The sequence below is a fragment of the Tamandua tetradactyla genome, chromosome 2, assembly GCF_023851605.1.
Source record: "Tamandua tetradactyla isolate mTamTet1 chromosome 2, mTamTet1.pri, whole genome shotgun sequence".
In the NCBI taxonomy this organism is placed as follows: Eukaryota; Metazoa; Chordata; class Mammalia; order Pilosa; family Myrmecophagidae; genus Tamandua; species Tamandua tetradactyla.
Genome location: NC_135328.1, coordinates 169,603,300 through 169,619,239, shown reverse-complemented (window position 1 = coordinate 169,619,239; position 15,940 = coordinate 169,603,300). Strand labels below are relative to the sequence as shown.

At 49.7% G+C, this 15,940-nt stretch overlaps 1 protein-coding gene across 3 annotated transcripts; it reads right to left on the bottom strand.

Annotated features, from left to right (window-relative positions):
- Positions 1-1,419: 1,419 nt before the first annotated feature.
- Positions 1,420-15,687, bottom strand: CC2D1B (coiled-coil and C2 domain containing 1B). 3 transcript variants are annotated; one of them, XM_077149657.1, is made up of 24 exons: positions 15,589-15,687; positions 13,843-13,925; positions 12,794-12,938; positions 11,693-11,805; positions 11,162-11,317; positions 10,606-10,731; positions 10,303-10,462; positions 9,924-10,105; positions 9,647-9,722; positions 9,424-9,528; positions 9,212-9,342; positions 8,958-9,030; positions 8,612-8,748; positions 8,073-8,190; positions 7,820-7,992; positions 7,276-7,401; positions 6,537-6,595; positions 6,335-6,451; positions 5,888-5,961; positions 5,685-5,743; positions 5,401-5,452; positions 4,899-4,998; positions 4,638-4,728; positions 1,420-3,573 (listed from the first exon to the last, which is right to left on the bottom strand). In XM_077149657.1, exons 2-24 carry the CDS (start codon positions 13,906-13,908, stop codon positions 3,445-3,447), a joined length of 2,568 nt encoding a protein of 855 aa, XP_077005772.1. In that variant the 5' UTR covers positions 13,909-13,925; positions 15,589-15,687; the 3' UTR covers positions 1,420-3,444. The 3 variants fall into 3 exon arrangements, with proteins under 3 accessions (XP_077005772.1, XP_077005773.1, XP_077005774.1); XM_077149658.1 differs by lacking the exon at positions 15,589-15,687 and adding an exon at positions 14,192-14,590; XM_077149659.1 differs by lacking the exons at positions 11,693-11,805; positions 15,589-15,687 and having other exon boundaries at positions 12,794-12,957.
- Between the last annotated feature and the right edge of the window lie 253 nt (positions 15,688-15,940).

The window sequence follows — 15,940 nt, the reverse complement described above, 5'->3', positions numbered from 1 at the left end:
TTGCCCCTGTATAGTGAGATCCATTCTCAGCTGCATATGTCATTTATATTTAGTAAAATCATTTTGTGGAATTAGGTATGAAACAGTCAAGACTAGTTTGTTTTTCCCCCTAGTTTATCTTTGCTTTATACAATGTATAAGAATTATATAAAGTGAAGGGCTGAAACATCACATTTCTAAATAAAGCACATTTTCTAGAATATAAACCTAAAGATTGAGACAATCCTTATAAACTGAAGAGGAATGGAATTGTCATTCTGGCAATTAAATATTTTAAAATTATCTAACATCTCCCAGATACTAGGCAATGTCATTTCTCCACTTATCTTTTTTTAGAGCAAGTAGGTGAGAAATTTATGTACATATCATAGAAAAGAGCATGCAGGCACTCTCTCGAGTAAAGATGGAGGGTGAAAAGCCTCCACTTATTTTTATCAACTTTCTGAGCACCTGCTGGGTTCTAGGGTACAGAGATACTGTACTTCATCCTGTGGAGGTTCTCATGTCTACTCTCAGCTGCAAAATGATTTCTGAACAATAGATTTTAAATGTCTGTTGTAGGATCTCAGTAGATGGTGGGGCCCCAAATTTCCAGTTGAACTAAACTTCATCACAACTGGTCAACTGGGTAATAATTTATGAATTTAATGCATTTCGGACAATCTGCTAAACACTGCTTCTGTATTAAATTTGTGGTGGTGGTTTCAACACAATAGGGATTTTTAGGATTTGTTTTAGCAGAAGGGCTTAGAATTAGAACAGGGATGGTTATGCCCATTTTAGAGCTTGGAACCCAAGGCACAAAGAAGGGAAGACTCCATCTGATGAAGCCAGACCAGATGCCAAGTTCCCTAGCTCTGCCAGTCTGAGCCCCCACTGTTTCATCCTGCAAGCAGTTGCCCTTACTTAAGGGTCAAGATTTTTAAGGAGCTGCCCACAAACATCTGGAAAATAAGCCCTCAATCCAGAAGCAAGGATGCAAGTCTCAGAATGGTGCTATAAGAAAGGAGACTAATGGTAAGGTCACAAACAAGTTTGCTCTTTAATCGTAAGACTTCTAAGATAAATTTCTTCCATGTCTTACTCAGTTCACTAATTCAGAAGAGAGCGTGCACTACTCTGATCAGAAAGATAATGTAAAATTTAAAAACAACTTGAGTTGTGGCTGGTTCCCATCTGTTCATAAGTCACTAATTTCCAATGTTTGGTTACTGGATTTGGACAAATCTTAGGATAAGACAAGGCTAGGGCAGGCTCCTCCCACTACCAGTGACCCCTGCATGCCTTGGCTTCAATGAAGGCCTTTTAAAAACTTAATTTCCAAGTCCATTAGGTGGCTTTGTCTTACCTCCCTCGGCATAGAGTATTTTCAAAAAGCAAAGAGCAATGAAGCAGACAAAAGAACTGGTTGCGAAAATATTTGAAGCCATAAAAACCTTTATTATAATGGCATTTCTAGCATAGACCTGAATTCAGAAATTCCTAGGGCTGGTTTGAACCTGAGGCCAACCAAACTTGTCCTTTCAGCCCTCTTAGTAAGGCCTGGATTGGGTGCCAACTGTAAGGAAAAGGCTAGGTTGGGTCAAGAACCATTCCTGGCCACCCCTCTTTTCTAAGGCCATTTTATGAAAGCTGACAAATGTCCCTTTCATTCTTGATTACTGCTTGATTGCCACATATATGTGACTGCAAACAAGTGTTATAATCGCACATATGTGAAAAATTTGGTTTTTTTGGGGGGGGGGAGTGGATGGTCTGGGACTCGAATCCAGGTCTCCCGCATGGACAGCGGGCATTCTAACCACTGAACTGTCATTTGCTTTTGATAAGACTGGCCATAAAACTCTTGGGAAAAAACCTGTCTGGCATTTCTGCTCTACTACACACTAAAAGCTCCGCTCTTAAGACAGGAAAGCATGGTCTGGACCTATCCCTAAAATACATGCACATAGAAGCTCATCCCCAAGCTTTGTTTATGTAATACTACAGTGATCAGTAAGCTGGATGTATTTGCTTCACCTGTAGCCTTTTAAAAATTATCTTGGGGACTACTTTGTTGAACTTAAGTTAATGCTTTAAAAAAGGAAGGAAAAAAAAAAGATGGGGTGTTAAAGTTTATTTCTAAGAACATGTAGTTTTGAATATTAAAGCTATTACAACTGTAAATCCCTCCATTGTCTTGCATCTATTGAGAAAAACAGAACCAAAGGAGAATTTCTTGGGAAATAACTAAGGAATTTCCCAGGTGATCAATTGAAGAGGAAAAGCTTCCCTCTCTTCTCTCAAAAGAGGAAGTCATAGCAGCAGTCTCTGTCAATAAGTTACTGCTACTCTGGCTTAAAAAAAAAAAAAAAAAGTAACAGGGTAGGACCTTGATGGTTATTCTGTGTAAACTGTAAAAGCTCTACAACGAATTAGACCTAGTTTTTAAATAAAACGACTATATAAATATATATATATATATATATTTTTTTTTTTTTTTTTTTCTCCAGTTAACAGTCTTTTAGTCTTAGGTGCATGGCCCAAACTCAAGATACAACCTTCCCCTTCCCACTAAGTAGTACCGAAAATACTTTCCTCTTCTAATAACTCCTTTGGGAAGCAGAAAGGCTAGTGCAGCAGCTGTCAGGAATGAAGGCACAAGGCGCAGGCAGAGCTGGGGTCATCTGAGTTGTGTGGGATAGGATGCGCTGACCAACTGGAGTCACTAGACCCTGCCCCGATTCTAAGCAGGGACAGGTCCCAGATCACCCTCGAGTTCTCCTATCCCTTACAGTAAAATCATTAAAAGGCACATCCAGAAATGGTACAACCAGGGGCCAGGGCAAGCTACACACAGTTGCCAGGCTGGGGTGGAAGGCTAAGGCTGCAAGACTGTTGGCACAGTGCAACAAGGGCATCCTTGCCCTTGACCTGCTTGAGAGGGCATTGGAGGCAAGACAAAGCTGGGTACTTCAGGAACACAATCTACTTTCGTGGAGGGGCCAGTAACAGGAAAGCATCAGTAGTGCACATAATTAACAGGTCTTTGGTGCCTTTGCAACAGCAGCAACCTTAGGTGCCAAGGCTATTGTAGCCAGCAAAGCTGGGAAAAGTCCCTGCACATGGTGGCTGGCCTGACTCCTCTCCTGGCACTGACCATCTGCTGCACAGGGGCACAAGGCAAAGGCAGTAAGTCTAAACTGCAGTGAAAATACAGATAGGTTTATATAGGGTTTCCTAAAGACAGTTAAATCTTGGAAAGTTAACTTCCCTCCCCAGTTCTATTGAGAACATGCAAAACTCAGCTCATGAGCCCTACCCAACAGCTTTGCCTCTTGATCCCCCTCAAAAATAAGGAACTCCCAGGCTTTCTCCCCAAACATGAGATGGGTAAGGGAAGGGTCCCTGTGAGGTCCTGACAGAGAGCAGGGCCAGGTTCTGAGGGCCCAGAAAGCTCCTATCTCACAGGCCCCTGGGCTCCAGAATCAGCCAGTTCTCAGTGACCAACTGCATGTCCTGGCCACTCAGAGGCTCCCGCAGTCTTGCCTTCACCTCCAGCTTTCCCCCAGTGGGCTTCCTTCCATCCAGGACCTGTGAAGACGGTGGAAAGGAAAAACATAACTGAGGGGGACAGGGACCAGGGGCTTCCCTTCTCTTCCAGGAATGAAACCCTTGCCCTGCTGCTTTTACGTAAATCTTATAGAATAAAAAAAGTAATGCAAAAGCTAGATGAGCAACAAGACTAAAGTAGAAACAGGAAACCTAAAGTCACACTCACTCAGTTTTCCCTTAATCACCATGGTAATAACTGGCTTTAGGAGAAGCCTGAAAACCACTGAGCCCAAATCCTCACTTCACAGATGGCCCAGCGAGAAGAAATTCACTATTTGAATGTTATATAGCCACTGCATGGCAAAGCCAGGATGTGAACCCAAGAGAGAGGACAGCTGGAGAGCACTGTCCAACCACCATCAAAGGGGCCATTACAGACCAGTCCCACTTCAGAACTACCATCCCAAAAGGAAGGAAGGCAGGTGAAATGTAGTGGGGAAATCCCCAGTCTAAGATGGCATCTGCAAGGGGTCTGGTCCCAGCTCTGCCAGGGGTATATTGTATATATTGTAGGAGCTTATGTTACAGCCTTCTCTCTGGTCCTTAGTTTCCTACTTAGAGTACTCATGAAATCCTCTGAGAGCATGGAAGCTTAAGCAGCTGTCTGGGGCCTGTTTCCTAAGCACAGACTAATTGTTCTGATAGGTTCCTGACCCAGAAGTACCTATCAACTTTATGTCAGGAGCTTGTTCCACTTCATTATGCTGCCAGGCAACTGCCCCAACCATAACCTCCCCCTGGAAACCAGTGTGCCAAGCTGACAGTAGTTATCATACCCCTCAAGGACCCTCCATCTACCTTCCCTGAGAACTTGAATGGGCACAAAGAATGGTAGAAAGACCATGACCACTTCCTATCTGGGTGACTCAACAAGTTTCTCAGATACTCTGAATCTGTGAAAGGGGATACCATCTACTCTCCATCAGACTATGGAAATTTTTACATTAAACTATAGGTACCAAAAAACCACAATAGGGACGGTGCTCATAATTGCTGACTTTCCTCTTGCCAAATCCTCTAGGTTCCCAACCCCTGGACCCTACCTCCACAATCTCTCTGATTTCACACTCATTCTCTAGCCGCTCCAGCTTCAGGTGGGCTGTGCCGACCAGCTTGTCACTTCTGAAGAAGGATCTGGGGAGCCAAGAAGCAGTAGAGGATTGGACTGGGCAGGGAAGATGGGAGTGAATCAGCTGAGTCCAGGGCAAGAAAACTGAGCAGTACTGGGGTGAAAGCAACAACAGAAATGACATTCTTGCCTCTTAGTCCCCCTTGGCAATGTGACTAACAGTCAGAGGCCTTACCCTTTATGGAAGATTTCAAACTTGATTCCTTTGCTTTGTATCACCCTCCTAAAGCCCCGGTGGTTTCGGTTAATGTTGAGTTTGAAGAGTTGATCAAATTCTGCAAGAGAAGGAGAAGGCAAAGAAAGGCTTGCTTCCCAGGGATTTCCTGAGGAAGTGGAAAACAGGCCTCCCTTCTCCACCTCTCTGTCTGCAATACAGGATGATTACCACCAGTGGGTGCTACAGGGTCAAGGTGGGGCCTCATGGACAGTTTTTTGCTCTTGTTAGACAGAACAAAGTGGGAAGTACTTGGAATTTGGAGTTAGAACTCCTACATTCAAGCCCCATTTCTACAACCTCCTTGCTATGAGACTCTAGGTAATCTAAAGTCCCTGAGCCTCAGTTTCCCCAACTACATAAAAGGAGTTAAGAGAAGTGGTGATACTATCTGCCTTTATCTCCCAAGTTGGGAGGACCAAGTAAGATGAAATGAAAAGGAGGCCCTCAAGTGGGCCCTCACCTGGAGAATTTGTATTCTTCACCACAGCTGTTTTGTTTTTTTGAGCCTGGTCCTAAAGCAGTGAGAAGGAATAAGTCAGAACAGCTTGGGGATAAAAAGAGGCACACGGGACCAGAACCTTTGGCCAGGTCAGTGTTGAGGGAAGGGATCTCTGGAGGGAATGGATCCCAAGGGTCTTCAAACCCCTCACTATAGCACACTTCACAGCAAGGGGGAGAAACTAAGTACAAGGATATGGATTAGAAGATGGGGTTTAAAGGATCCTACCTCCACCAGAACCTCACCGAGTTAGGGTAGTGGAACTCAAACCGCACGAAAGCATCTAAGTCATCAGGGGTCACTCCTATGAGGGAGAAAGGGAGTCAGATTCAGAGGGAGTAGCTAGGAACCCAGTCCCTGATGTGGAGGGAAAGCCCATGTCTCCACAGTGACCAGTAGTGGAGTTTCAAGGCAAAAGCTTCCCGGGATAGGGGTGGCAGGGGGTTACCTGGAGGGGCTGGGAGGTTCATTCCCCGGACAATGATCAGATGCATTTCTGTGCTGTTGAGTTCTGAAAAGATTCTATCCAGGAAGAAAGGAGAAAGAGCCCAAGTAAAGGAAAATGGTGGAAAGAAGAAAATAGGGCCCCCTCTTTCAGTGCCTGCCTACCTGGCCCCTGGGAGGAAAAGCTTGTCTCAGCTAGAAGTGGCAGAGCTGGTACTGAGGGTTCTGTCTCTTGACCCCAGTCCAAGTTCCTCCCATAGCAACCTCCCAGCTCTACTCTCCTCCTGGGCAGTAACCATATCCTCTTCCTCACTACCCATAGTGCCTAAGCAGAGTCAACCCTGAGAAGCCTTGAGAAACAGGCATAATTCTCCAGCCTCAGTTTCCAGCTTCTTGCCCTGTCCCTACACTGGCCTCCCCCCAAGAGCCACTATCCCTTAGGCTTTGCCACCTCACAGTCTGGAATGTCTTCAACTCAAAGTGGTGACTGGGAGGGTCAAGGCCCTGGGCTTGGGCCAGCTGCAGGATCTCAAGGTGCTTCTTGCGGTCCTGAGCAAGCTTCTCAAACCTGACAGGGAGGGTACACAGATCAGCAGGGCTCATCTTCTTCTCCCCACCCCACAAGCTACCCCAGACCCAACTCTTGCACTCACCGGGTAGTCTCAGCCACATTGCCCTGGTGCATGAACTGCTTGGAAAACAACAGGCACTTCTGAAAATAGGGGCAAAGAATGATTCCAGAGTCCACAGTAGGATCTACCTAGGTTGGCATTCAAGCCTGTCTTCTCCAAGCTCCAACCTTCCTCTGTTATCTCACCCCTCTCTGCTCTTAAACTCATATCCTGAGGTTACTGTTTCCAAGTACCTTTTTCTAAGTTTTTGTTGCTTCCTTTTCTAAGGATAGCCATTCTCCAAAATTCACCTGGCAAACTCCTATTCATCCTTCAAAATCCAATTCAAACAAAACTAAGGAAGACTTCCCAGAAGAGAAGGCAGCAGCAGTTCAGACATGGACATATGCGCACACACACAAATACATATATGTATATATATGTATATGCCTATGTATACATATATATATATATATATATACACACACATCTGTCTCCCCTAACATTTCCTTCTTCTGTCAGCAATTTCTCCTTCTACTCTGTTGTTTGAATTTTGTAACCACCCTGAGAGAGGGGAATGAAAGGGGCATTATCATTCCATTTTGCATGAGATGAAGAAAACATGATTCACAGAAAGGAAGCACCCTGCCCAAGATCACACAGTCAGTAAGTAGAAAAATTTGAATTTGAAACCAGGCCTATATGGTCTGAGCCCCATGCCCTTTCCCAAAGGGAGGCTGTGGGCACTGAAAGGGGAGGATCATACAAGAAGCCTACCAACCTCATGTTGCTCCAGAAGCATTTTTTGTAGCTGGGCATACACCTCCTCAGCATTCTGGGAGAGTCGCAGGTCCTCGTGGTGGATGAGGATGAAGTCACCCTCCTCATCCGTCAAGGGTGAAGGCACCTGCCCAGATCACAAGGCCCCTCAGGGGCCCCAAGAGTAAGATTACTCCTCTACTGAGTCCAACAAAGACAGGAATTCTGAATAAATGTTTCTTCAGCTTCTACTAAATTCCAGATAGGAATTCATTGCCTTCTGTTCTATCCCAAGCTTTTGGAACACTGCCTCCCAATGGACTTGCCCTAGATTTGCCATCTCTGATCATACACAGCTCACCTGCCTTTTCCCTGGGCTCTCTTGAGGCTACTGAGTAGAGAAAGGCAGAAGCAAAAGATTGTCACCCAGTTTTCACATTCTGTTCATTCACATCCTGCCTGCTCTAAGAAGTGGCACTTGTTCATTGTCCTCCATTACTGCCTGTCAGGCCTGTTGCCCACCTCCTCCGCCTGAGAGCCCTAGTGTATAACCGTGTGGGACTCACCTTGGAGAGGTCGACAGGTCGACCAGCTCGGGCCTGGATGATCTGGGCCTCAAGGCATTTGGCCACCCGAAGATGTGCTTTGGCCTGCTCCAGATCCTGGCCACGCTTGGCCTGCAGGGCTGCCCGCTGGTACTGCAGTTTCCGTGCCTCCAGCAGCACCAGCTGCTCCCGCACTGAAGGGAGAAGACACTTGTCAGAGCCATGTATGCCCTGACTAGGCCCTTCACCTCTATCCCTCTGCCCCATAACTCACCGGATGGACTCAGTGACTCTTTAGAACTCGAGGCCTTGGGCTCAGGCAGTGGTTGGGATGAAGGAACCAGAGGCTGTGCCGGCTTCTTGGCCACTGGGGCCTGGGCTGGGGGCTCATCCTGCAGGTACCCAGAAGTCTGTCACAGGGGATCTGTTTCCCACTCCTACTATGGCAGCACCCAGTCTTGGGTTGATTTCCTAACTCTGTACTAATTTGCTATGTGACCTAAGATGAGTGACTTTCCTTCTCTGGGCCCTAAAGAATCTCAAGGCTAGAAGAAATCTTAAAAGCTCTCTGGTCTGATCTCCCCAACAGGAGAAAACAAGGTGACAAGGATCAAACCTGGTTGATTTGAATCCTATCTCTGCTAACTCCTAGCTGGGAACCCTTGGCCAAGATTTCCTTCTGTAAAATGGGGGAAAGAATACCTACCTCCCTGGGTGTGTCATATGGATGACATCTAGCACAGGACCTGTGTTTACCTCTCATCTGCTGTCCCCCCTCCACCAACCCCTGAAGTCTCAGACCCTCAGCCAAACCTCATCCTCATTCTCATCTTCCTCTGCTGGGGTTGTATCCTCTGAGGTGGCCAGTTTCTGGGCAGCTGCTAGGGTAGCTGTCAAGGAATCCTCCTCAGTGCCCGCAGCGGGGTCCAGGCCAGGGATTGGGGGGAATCCTGTGGAAGAGAAAGAAACAGAGCAGAGATGGGTGGAACAGCCTCAGGAAAACACAAGGGTGCCATGAGCCCTGTCTGGGTCTTACCTGGGTATGGCTGGGAGGGGTGGCTCCCGCAGGGTAGAGCAGATACTGAGGAAATCATTTCCCTCTCCCTCCCTTCTTGCTCAAAGACCTCCTCATAGAGTCGCTAGGCTAAGCCCCACTCACCTGGAGGAACAGGCAACTCAGCAAAGTCAACTTTCCGTCCTGCTCGATGTGCTCGAATGGCATCTTGATATTGCTGCAAGGAAAGGAGGGGAGGAACTCATAATGGCAACAGTCAGTAGGCTCAATGTCCACCACAGAGACAGGAAGAATGATGGAAAGACAGCTCTGGGAGAAAAACAGAACTCCTAAGAGACAGAGCAGCCAGCCAGGGAGAAGATGGCACAGGGCATGGGGTCTGGTGGCAGCTGGCCCACCTTGGCAATGCGCTCATGCATCCGGGCCTTGCGCTCATCCCCACTGCCCCGTGCCTGGGTGCTGGCCTCCTGGTATTTGGTTAGCCTCTGCTGCAGGGCGTCCAGCACTGTCTGTGGCTCTGCAGGGACCGCTTGAAAAGGGGAAGGAGATACATCAGCTCTGCCTGTCCTTCCCCAGACTTCCACCCCATGGTGCCACCATCCTGTCCTACCTGGGGTTGCTGGGCTGTCAGGGGTCATCACTGGTTGCACTCGCTCCACGGCTGGGGGCATGACTGAGGGTGCTGTGGAGACCTTGGAAGCCTGTGGTTTCAGGTCTGGGAGACACAGAACAGAGGTGTAGGTTGGGGGGCTCCAGGCCAGCCCCAAACCTAATACTCCTTCCCAATCCCAGTTCCAGGCCAAGCAGATTCCCCCTGGTTATCTCATTCTTACCCTTAGGGGCTGGGGGCATGGCACTCAGGTCCACAGGCTGCCCCTTCTCCAGGGCCTCCAAGACAGCACCAAATCTCTACAGTAGGAAGAAAAGTAGGTGTGTGTGTAACCCAGGAGTCCCTGAAAGCCCAGGCGGAAAACGACTCCCCCTTGGGCCAGTCTCATTCAACCCATCTAGCTGTGTGACCTTGAGCAGGTCATTGCCCCACTCTGAAACTCAGTCCCCCATTTGTGAAACACAGAGTAGCCCACAGAACCTCTGAGTCAAATGTCACACCTTCCCAATCCTCATGAGTTCTCGGGCACGATCCAGATCTCCAGCCCTCTTGGCAGTGAGGGCAGCCACTTTGTACTCTCTCTGTCGGACCAACAACAGAGCCCGTGGGTCTGGGTCTGAATCAGGATGGGCAGATATGCCAGGACTGCCTGAAGGGCGTGTCTCGGGTTGGGAAGACTCGCCTGTAGGAAAACAAAAAGCCCGCAGAGAAGGCATAAGGTGAAGACACTCACAGAGAGTTCGCAGTGTTCACAGGTCTGGTTGGGTGGAAGACCTCCCAGGGAAGGTGAGACTCATGGCAGTAACAGTGGCAAGATGGGGAGGAAGGGCAGAGGCTGTGACCCTGGGGATAGGCCAGGAATTGAGTGGCTCTGGCTACCTGGCACCAAGGCAGTGAGAACTGGGGACTCTGCCTCAGGGCTCTTGCTGGCTGCTTCCCGGTGGTGTGGGGGTCTCTTGCCCAAGGCAATTGGAGGTGGAATCTCATCCTCATTGATACTCCTGCCTTTCTTCACAGCTGTCAGCTGGGACTCCAGAGTCTGAGGGAGAAAAGAACTAGTCCAGAAACTCAACCGGCCATCTCAGCCGGAAGCCTGCTGAAAGACAGGCGAGGGCTCCACCAACCTCCTTCTCCTGCCTTCCCCACTGCCCTCTGCCCAGCCCCCGCCTGGCTTCAACCCACCTTCAGGCCACGCTCACAGCGCCTGGCTTTGGCTGCTTCACCTGCCTCCTTAGCACTGGCTGCAGCTGCCCGGTAGTTGCTGATCCGCTCCTCCAGCAGTGCCTTCAGCCCCCGAGGCCCTCCAGCCTGCAGATGCTTCAGCTCAGGGCCCACCCACTCTAGGGCCAGCTAGACCCTTGCTGCTCCCTCCCTGGGAGGCCACTGCCCCAGAAGGCAGAACTCTGGGACTCAAAGAGAAAAAAAGAGCCTAAAAGCCTCAACTTGGGAGGCAAAGACTCCTTGAAGAGCCCAGAGGCCATATCAGAGGCAAACACAGAGGCCCAGACAATCAGAGCAGGTCAGGAAATGGCTGAGGGGGGTGGTCTGGGAGAACAGAGAAGCCTTTGAGGCTGGCCAGCTGCTGAGGAGTTTCTTTTGCCCAGTCTCTGCTTGGAGCAGCTGCTGGAGGAGGGCTCTGGAATGGGTTACTCCGCTATGATAGGTGAGCCATTCTGTATGCGTGTTATGCATGGACACACAGGGGTATCGGAGGCATACAGAGCCTCTTCAGACATACCTGAGCCACTGAGACTGAAGTTGTTAGGTCTGTCTGCACTGCAGGTTCAATGTTCTCCTGCCCCTTTTGCTCCTCAGGGCTGCCCGGGGTGGTTGCCTCATCATCAGCCAGGACCCCAACCTCCCCATCTTCATCCAGGACCTCTTGCAGCTCAGTCTGGAGAGACACAAGTCCCAGGAGCTTGAGGCCTCAAGGCAATGCCCAGGATAGGGTCTGAGAATAAAGGACCCAACCTACCAGCAGTTATTTCCCAACATCAGTCATGGTGCCTGAAAGTCCCCCTTACGAAAATACTCCTTTATTCTGATCAAGAATAGCCCTTCAAATCTGAAAATCCCCAACTGCAGAGCTCAGATGAGAGCACCAACCTCACACTGTACAGTAAGGAAAACTGAGGCCCAGGAAGGGTACAGCACTCACTCAAAAATTAGAGAACACAAATGACAAACCCCAGGCCTTCTCTCCACCCTCTTTTCCACCAGGCCCAAGCTGACCACAGGAGCCCTTGAACACCAGCCTGGCAGGACACACCAGCAGGTCTGCATCCTCCTCCAGCCCTTCCTCCTCCTCCTCCTCCTCCTCCTCTTCCTCATCCCGCATACAGTCCGCCGCCAACTTCTCAATATGGGCCATGGGCAGGGGGGCTGGGGGAAGAGGAGGGTCAGATAATCAGGGCAATTCAGGAAAGGTCCAAGATGCATAAAGGAGGGTCTTCAATCCACTGTCCTGGGAAGTTACTCCCAAGTAGAAATCACCATCTACCCCCTCTACCCCCTTACAGCCAAAGTCCCACCTGGAAAACTCCTGTTCAACCTTTATGACCCAGCACGAAAAATCCAATAGGGGCCTTGCAAAAGGCAACAAATTGCCTCCTTCTCTGCATTTTGCCTGTAGTAGTTAATCACAGATATCCACCAGTTTCCCTCAACCACATCTTTCACATCTGTAAAGACTTTTAAAATTCATTTGAGTTTCACAGCAGTTCTGCAAAATAGGTATTACCCTCATTTTATGTATGAATAAACTGACAACTACCAGTATCAATTCTCCTAACATCATAATCCCATTGATTGCAAGAGCCAGGATTCAAACTCAGACTTGTCTAACCCCAATCCAGGTTCTGACTGAAAGAGAAGTAAGGGCCGTGATTCTCCCAGACCGGTGAGCCCTTTCCAGGGTCCTCTCATTGTTCTTAGTTCAGAGGCAAATGGGATGGGGGTGTTCTTCTTGAGGGAGCCTGGTGAGAAAAGAAGATCTAGACCTCCTGACCCTCCCAGGCCCCAGGTCCCTGTCCTCTTCCAGGCTGTGGGGGAAGATTCCACTTATTCATTCGATACAGTTTCTGTGCACTCACCAAGTGCTCACTTCAATCTGTGCTAACTGAGCTCCTACTCCACAGGGGGCCCTGGTTAAGGCTAAGAATAGAGACACCATTCATTCTTATCAAGAATCAGATTTACCCACAACAGGGAGGGGGTGTCCCAGTGAAAGAGTGCTACAGAGGGACATGGCTCTCAGAAGGACCCACTGACCTGGCTGGATCCTCCCAACTGCCAGGTGAGGACCTGCTCCACCACCAGCCTGGACCATTCATGTCTCAGTACCGAGCCCAGCCCAGTGCCACAAACTTACCTTGCCCTTTGGGTTCTGGCCTCCTGTCTGCGGCCCCTCCCTCCCCGGTGAGCGCCAGCAGCTCTGCCTCCAGATCCCTGTCGTCTTCAGTTTCATCCATCTCCAGCAGCATCTTCTCAGGGCTGAACTCCACAAAAAGCCCCAGCTGGGTGCAGAGCAGGATTCTTAGGAACCACACAGTAAGGCAGAGATAGAGCCCAGCCCCAGAGCCAGACTCATGGCTTCTGATGTCCCATTCTGTGCCTCCTTCACTGTCTGTACAGCCCATTGTACAGAAAAGGAAACTAAGGTTTGAAATATTACTCCTTGGGATGCTAATCTTCCCACAAAGAACCCAGTAAATTACACTGCCTTTATTAAAACCAAAAACAGTTACAGCAATAGCTATCAGGCACTATACTTGATTATCTAATTCTCACAACTCCAAGACATTGGTCCTATTTTTATCTCCATGTTCAGCAAACTGAGACAGCTTTGCAAGTGGCACAGCCAGAATTTAAAATAAGGTGTTTGTGACCAGAGTGCCTGCCCCTTACCCTTCCACCTCCCTAACCTGCCACTTTTCAGGCAAGAAAAATAATCTAATAAGGCTTCGAGTTTGGGCCAGAAGAAACAAAGAAAGAAAATTAGAAGACACAAACCCTTAGTCTCCCACTTGAGCCAGGTTTGTCCTGAGCCACTGACCAATTCCCTCAAGCCCTGGCATCCTTGGCTGGTAATGGCCCTAAATGAGGAACCCAGGAGAACATCTTGCACTTTGGTGGCTCCTTATCACTCATATGAGGTAGCCGTGCAGGGGGATGCCTAGGGTGAAACATGCAAAGTCTAGGTCTGCCATCCCTCACCAGGAGTCCAGGTCTGATCTCCCCAAATGTGTGTGGCACGGGTTACTCAGAGGGACTCTTAGGGCTCTGCCAACTCCACAGGTACTCCTCAAGTGTTTGGACTAATGGGAAAACCCCACAGGTGACCCAGTTTGTCCAAACTCAGCATAGACACCCACCCTCCCCCAAAATGGCCCACGGTTGGGAAGGAGGATGTGTCCATACCTGCTTAGCAGCTGCCGCACCCTGGCCACTGGCCCGAGGGCCCTTTCGAGGTCTTGGGCCTGGCATCTTGGCAGCCTAAATGCCTATCAGGTGGGGAGAAGACAGACTCAGACTGGAGCAGGCTTCAGGCTCCACCCCCAATATTATGCAACCCAGGGTAAGGTATGGTTAGTAAACTCCTAACTCAGAGAAAGAGGGCAATGCTTAATACAAAAGGATGAAATGCTACAGTTGGAATTCTAGCACCGAAGCAAGCAGCACAGGGAGATGGGAAGGTATGGGGACTGCCTGTTAATGGGTTTAAATAGGGAGTATGGACATACAATGTAAGGTTACAGAACTGACTGACCAATTTGGTTGAGTAGGGAGGAGTTCAGAAGGCAGATTGAGGAAAATAACTCTAGAAACAGGATGGGAATGAGGCAGGTTAGGATTCAGAAAGGTTCTAGAGCTGTGGTGTCCAATAATTAAACATCAATTAATTAAAATTTAAATCGATTTTCTCAGTCACAATGGACACATTTCTAGTGCTCAACAACCACACGCAGCTAGTAGCTCCTGCACTGGACAGTACAGCTATAGAACGTTTTCATCATCATGAAACATCATCATAGAACGTTCTATCGGAGGGCTATGTTCTAGAGAAAATTGACTCAGCATTCCGAACACTTCAGAGATCTCACAACCATTCACAGGAACTTCTATGTATCTCTGGGCAATGAGAGTACAGAAATGAATCTTAAATAGTGTCAACTCTCAAGAAACAGCTAGTTGCATGGTGGAGCAAGATTCCTGAAGACAAGCCACCACACGGGACTGCTCCCCAGGCTATGGGCGCCCAGATGCGGTCCCTTACCAGGGAGAGAAAGGGCCTTTTGGGGAGGTGGGGTTGATGCCTGTGTTGAGTCATGAAGAAGCTGGGGGGAGGAAAAGGGAAGAGGAGTCTAAGCACAGGAAACATTCTAATAAATAAAGTTTCTGAGGTGGGAAAACGGCTTAGTCTGCACAGGGACATTAAAAGACCACTTGGATATTACCGGGGTATAAAGTGGAAGATAAGAAATAGCGCAAGCGAAGCTGGAAATGTGAGCAAGGAGGGTGGAAACAAAAACCATTAAGCCTAAAGGAGTTTGGTATTATTTTGAGGGCAATGGGGAGAGAAGTCACGGGATTTCAGAAACATCACTCTATCCGCAGAAGGGAAGGTGCACAGGAAGGAGGAGGAAGAATGAAGGCAGGGAAGCACCCCTAGGGAGCATCTTGTTACAGTACAGGCGAAAAGACGTGAGCTGATGGAGCATGTGCGTGGCGGTGGATGTGGAGAGAATTGAACGGATTCCAGAACTGGGAAGTAAAGTCAACAGGGCTCCGAGGCTAACCGGAGGTGGGGATACGGGAGGGGGAGCCCAGGTTGGTACGGGATGTAGATTTCAGTGGCCGGTGAATGGCGGGGCTGCCTGCTGTGACCCGGGCGCGGGGAGCGGGCGGACTCAGGGAAGCAGGAGGTCAGAGTCAGACACACAAGTCCGCGGCGCACGGGAGACTGGAAATGGAAATCAGTGCCGGACCCAGGCCCCGGCTCGGGCGACAGGTGGGGAGCAGAGTCTTCAGGGAGGAGGCGAAGCCGGGGGCCCCCACTCCCGCGAGGCTGGGCCCGCCGCCGGGTCCTCGGCCGGTCCCAAGTCGCTTCCATCGCCCCCGCCGTCCCCTGATCTCCCCACGCCAGGGGGCAGGTACGCGGCATACCTCGCGGCGGATCCGAAACTGACTCCCGGCCTTCTCCCGCCCGGCACCGCCCTGGGCCCCCCCGCGGTCCCCGGGCAGTGGCGGCGGCGGTGGCGGCGCGGCGACCGGAAGCGGCCGCTAGAGAGGCGGCTGCTGGCGGAACACGTGACTCCGCGGCCGGGATTGGGGGCGCGGTGCGCAGGCGCCGAGCTAGGCTGGCGGGGCGCTCCGACAGGTGACTCCTGCGGCGGCTTTCGCAGCGCGCAGGCGCCTTCGAGCAGGTAGCGCGACAGTTTTCCCGCGGCTCCGCCCCAGAGACTAGCTGCTTCTACGAATGCGGAAGGTGCGCTCCGTGCTCTTGGCGGTTTTCTAC

Excerpts from the sequence above, each read along its gene's own strand:
- CC2D1B (XM_077149657.1), bottom strand. The coding sequence starts at position 13,908 with ATGCCAGGCCCAAGACCTCGAAAGGGCCCTCGGGCCAGTGGCCAGGGT. Across the intron at positions 12,939-13,842 it reads GTGCGGCAGCTGCTAAGCAG|CTGGGGCTTTTTGTGGAGTT; the intron begins GTATGGACACAT and ends CTCTGCACCCAG. Across the intron at positions 10,732-11,161 it reads CTTCAGTCTCAGTGGCTCAG|GCTGGAGGGCCTCGGGGGCT; the intron begins GTATGTCTGAAG and ends AAGCATCTGCAG.